Source organism: Verticillium dahliae, genomic scaffold (genome assembly GCF_000150675.1).
Source record: "Verticillium dahliae VdLs.17 supercont1.1 genomic scaffold, whole genome shotgun sequence".
Lineage (NCBI taxonomy): Eukaryota > Fungi > Ascomycota > Sordariomycetes > Glomerellales > Plectosphaerellaceae > Verticillium > Verticillium dahliae.
In genome coordinates, this window is record NW_009276921.1 from 1,695,353 (window position 1) to 1,699,307 (window position 3,955).

Below are 3,955 nucleotides of genomic sequence, written 5' to 3' on the forward strand. Positions count from 1 at the left end.
TCCGTCAGCCTTTCTCTCTCACTCGGAGCCCTGTTTCTCCCTCACCCAGGAGCCTGTTTCTGTTTCGCCCTGGAACCCCGGAGGAAGTCCGCATCGGCACTTCAGAAAGCAAAAAAACGGTCAAGAAAAGAGAAGGGATGCCGCACCGTCCCGCCACAAATGTCGAGCGTTGCCACCACTCTGGATAGTTTGCGCGCAGCGCCTCGAAGCCGCCGTCGAGAGGGCCCGCCGGCGCCGGCAGCGGCCGCAGCTGCGTGGCCGAGGCGGCGGCGCGCTCCTCGGGCGTCAGCACGCGGTGGAGGAAGCGCGTGCCGCGGGGCCCCGTCAGGAGACGGAAGATGCGCGAGACCTGGCAAATGTCGGTGCCAATGTTGAGGGGCAATGGGAAGTGGCTCGGGGCTTTCATCGCATGGGGGCTACCGCCTCGATGTCTGGCGCGGCGCAGTAGCGTGTTGGAGTAACAGGTGGGATTCTGGCTTTTGCAGGTGGGCGTTGTAGGTGCTTCACGGATGGAGACGAGAGAGCATGAGTCGACGCGACCGGTGAAGCTCGGTGAGAGACACGCATATCAAATGTGGATCTGTGGGGTTGATAAGAGCTTCTGGATAAGAGACAACGACGTCATTCTCGTGTCGAAATGTCAACAAAGTCCGACAAAGCTTCCCATTCCCAAGAAGAATCAGGCGCAACGTGTAATTTGCAAGTCATCGTGACGCTGTAAAATAGTTAATTTGCGCAGCGCAGACAGTTCCCTGTGAGCCAGCTATGTACAAGCAAAAGCTATCGCGATGATGAAGACCACTTGCCACAACGAACATTCACCCCCAAAAGAAAATGATGGCAACCACAGACCCCCTTCGCAATTAGGTCGACCAATTTGTTGTCACAACACGCTCCCGATTCACGTAGCTCAATTTCGTAGTCTGTGCTCATTGATGTGGCGCCCAGAGACAGATGGACCCAGGACGCAACATGATTTTCGACTTTGATCCAACTCGTGGAATGATTGATCTAGTCGTCAGCAAGAAGAGGAGCACGCTCCACGTCAGCGGGAGCCGAGCCACGGCCCCAGTTGGTCTCGCGGCCAGTCCAGGCGGGCACAGCGACGGCGAGCGTGGAAACGAAGAGGACCGACATGATGACGAACGCGAAGATCCACTGGAAGGCGACAATCTGGTGGAGGAATTGGCCGACACCGATGGAGGCTGCGAGGACGCTGAGGGCGAAGCCGATGGTGTAGTCCTGGGTCGATTTAGCACATGGCCCAAATAAAAGAATAAAGGCATGCTTGCGGAGTCACTTACCTTGTAGGCAAAAATGAAGAAGCCTCCGTAGGCCAGGATGGACCAGATGAAGATGTTGCCGAAAATACGGGCCACAAGGGAGTCGGGGTGGTGCACCATGATGGCGCCGTTCCAGTAGATGGCGACGAAGGTCCAGGCGAGGGGTCCGGCAACGGCGGGCGCGTGGATGAAGCGGGGGTAGGTGTTGTGGCGGAAGTAGAGCGAGGACAAGTTGATAAAGTTGATGATCAGGATAACTTCGGCCCAGGCAAAGTGAGAGCGGACGAAGAGCATGACGAAGGCAAAGTGCAACAGGTTGTTGAAAATGAAGTGGCTGCCAACACTGGCAGCGGCCTGAACATTGTCGGTGTTCTTCGAGAAGAGGTGAGCGACGTAGCCAATCTGGAGAATGAAGAGGACGATCCTAGGCGTTGTCAGCTGCGCGTTGGCTGGCGTCCGTCAGGGACAACCACTCACCAGTAGATGCTGGTAATGAGGGAGTTCAAGGTGAAGGCCGTGGGGTACAGGCGGTTCTGGTCCCAAATGCTTTTGCGGATGGTAAAGCCATCATGAGGGGTGTACAGAACGTAGTAAAACGAGACGATGACGGACAAGAGCCACGACAAGATGGTCAGAACCTTGTATGTGGTGATTGTACGGGCGCTATGCGTCTCCTTCTTCGCGAAGGGGTTGACTTTAGGGATTGATGCATGTCAGCTTTATTTGCTTCGAGGATTTGGATGCACAGTGTAGAGGCGGAGGTCACGACCGTTGACCAGCCACTGTGAGAGGAAGGACTTACGTGCGTGAACTCGATCCATGTTGTTATGATGATGCTGGTGTTGGCTTCGGCTCGTGTACTACGTCGATTGGGGTTTGTATTGCGAGCGGAACCTCACTTCGACTCTGATGCTTGCTGGACTGAAACGGTCGATAGGCAACTCGACTGCGGATGGCAAGGCAAGAAGGCGAGGAGGCGAGTGGAAATGAAGAGGGGGGGCCCGTTGTATTTAAAGCGGCACGGTCGTTCGTCGTCATGCGGGTGACCGTCGCAAGCCGGGTAGAGACCGAGCGAGGGGTTCAGAAGGGGGCGAGTGCGGTACGAGTCTCTCAGGTGGGATGTCGTAGGTGGTGTGCCTTTCTCATGTACCCTCACGAAGAGAGCCAGGTCGAAGAGTGGCTAGTGAGATGCGTTCAGCGGCAAGGCAAGGTCGACTGGCTGACCAAGGCGACCAGGGAAGCAGGCAACAGGCGGGATGGGGCAGGGCCATGCTAGATCGACGCCAGCTACAAGGGTGTCTGTCTTTCTTTCTCGCCCGCGCTTTCCACCTTGCGTAACTTTCGAAGCCACAATGTGCTACGGAGGCAAGTGCTACAGACATGATGCGACTGCCAGAAAAATGCCTTGTACCTTAGGGTTCTCCAACACAATTCCGTTGCCTGTGCCCGTATATAGATTACCTATCTCTTCGTTGAACGGTTGAGCTACTCCTGTGAGACAATCAATGGTACAGCCTGCGAACCCAGAGCTGACCGCTTTACAAGCCGCACCACTCGGGCCATGACAACCCCCATCTCGTGAGGAATGCAATATGCACCAGGCGTATCATCAGCGACAGCAGCGACATCAGGTGTGTCGGGGGTGGTGCCAAGGCACATGCCATCACACGGTTTCATTGGCCCAAGGGCAGGAAGCTCTTCTGGTATGACGACTGTTTCCCCGCTTTCTGGCCGCTTTCTCGACACACCAGCCACAGTCATAGTGGGGCACCCGTAGCGTCCGCTCCGGAGGAGCACCTGACGCTCAGCAACTCGTCACGTCTCACGCTTGCTTCCCAAGCTTCCCTTCCTTCCCTTCCTTCCAGCGACCGGCCGTGAGCTGCACCTTCCTAGCTGCGGCCAATCGCCCAATCGACCGGCCCCCGATCGCCCCAGCCAGTTGCAGACGCGCTCTGCACCTTCACGTAGTGTCAGCGAAAACCCCGATCGATCGGTCTATTCCCTACTCGACTGGCGCCGCCCTGGTGTCTGTCCATCCATGAAACTCATCGTCAAGGCGCTGCCTGCAGCTCTACGACTTTGAGTGCTGTTCCACGCCGATCCACACAGCATCAGCTCACAATGGCTGTTCAATGCTTCATATGAACTGAAGTTCTGCTGACTGATTGACTGATTGACTGCTTGACTGTTCAAAAATACATGAACTCCCAGAAGAATCAAGAAATAGCTCAGCTGCGGTGGTATTGTGGACCCATGTGTAAGGTAGTGTACGTACTCCTTTTGCTCGCCTTTCCAGATATCCTATACCATTACAGAAGAAAAAAGTACAATGATCTCGTTCATTAAATCTCGCTCACCTCCACGTCCTTACAATGTAGTCATGTCAGAGACTGCGTTTTGCTTTGCGGATCTCATATACAGAAAAAAAAAGATGATTAGATAACATGAGAAGAATGGGAAAGGGTAGGGGGGGCGGGGGTTAACGTATGGGGGTCTTGTACACGGACGACCTGAAAGAAGCTGTCCACGTTTCGTCGTCTTCAACGTATGTTCAAGGCCCCGGAGGAGGCTATCTCGGGGCAGAAAACCCGTGCAAGGGGCAGCCTGTGATGCTGTGATGGCTCGCAACAGCGTTCCCCTCTGAGGTGTTGGTTGCCAAACGTGATCTAGCA

General features: G+C 55.2%; 2 protein-coding genes across 2 annotated transcripts; both read right to left on the bottom strand.

Moving 5' to 3' along the window:
• Positions 1-41: 41 nt before the first annotated feature.
• VDAG_00515 (uncharacterized protein) lies at positions 42-406 on the bottom strand (the record flags this gene model as incomplete). Its single annotated transcript, XM_009651892.1, has 2 exons — positions 42-99; positions 147-406. The coding sequence occupies 2 exons, from the start codon at positions 404-406 to the stop codon at positions 42-44; spliced, it is 318 nt and encodes a 105-aa protein (XP_009650187.1).
• Positions 407-1,011: 605 nt separating this feature from the next.
• Positions 1,012-2,104, bottom strand: VDAG_00516 (uncharacterized protein; the record flags this gene model as incomplete). The annotated part of the gene is made up of 4 exons (XM_009651893.1): positions 1,012-1,242; positions 1,305-1,707; positions 1,761-1,977; positions 2,086-2,104. 4 exons carry the CDS (start codon positions 2,102-2,104, stop codon positions 1,012-1,014), a joined length of 870 nt encoding a protein of 289 aa, XP_009650188.1.
• Between the last annotated feature and the right edge of the window lie 1,851 nt (positions 2,105-3,955).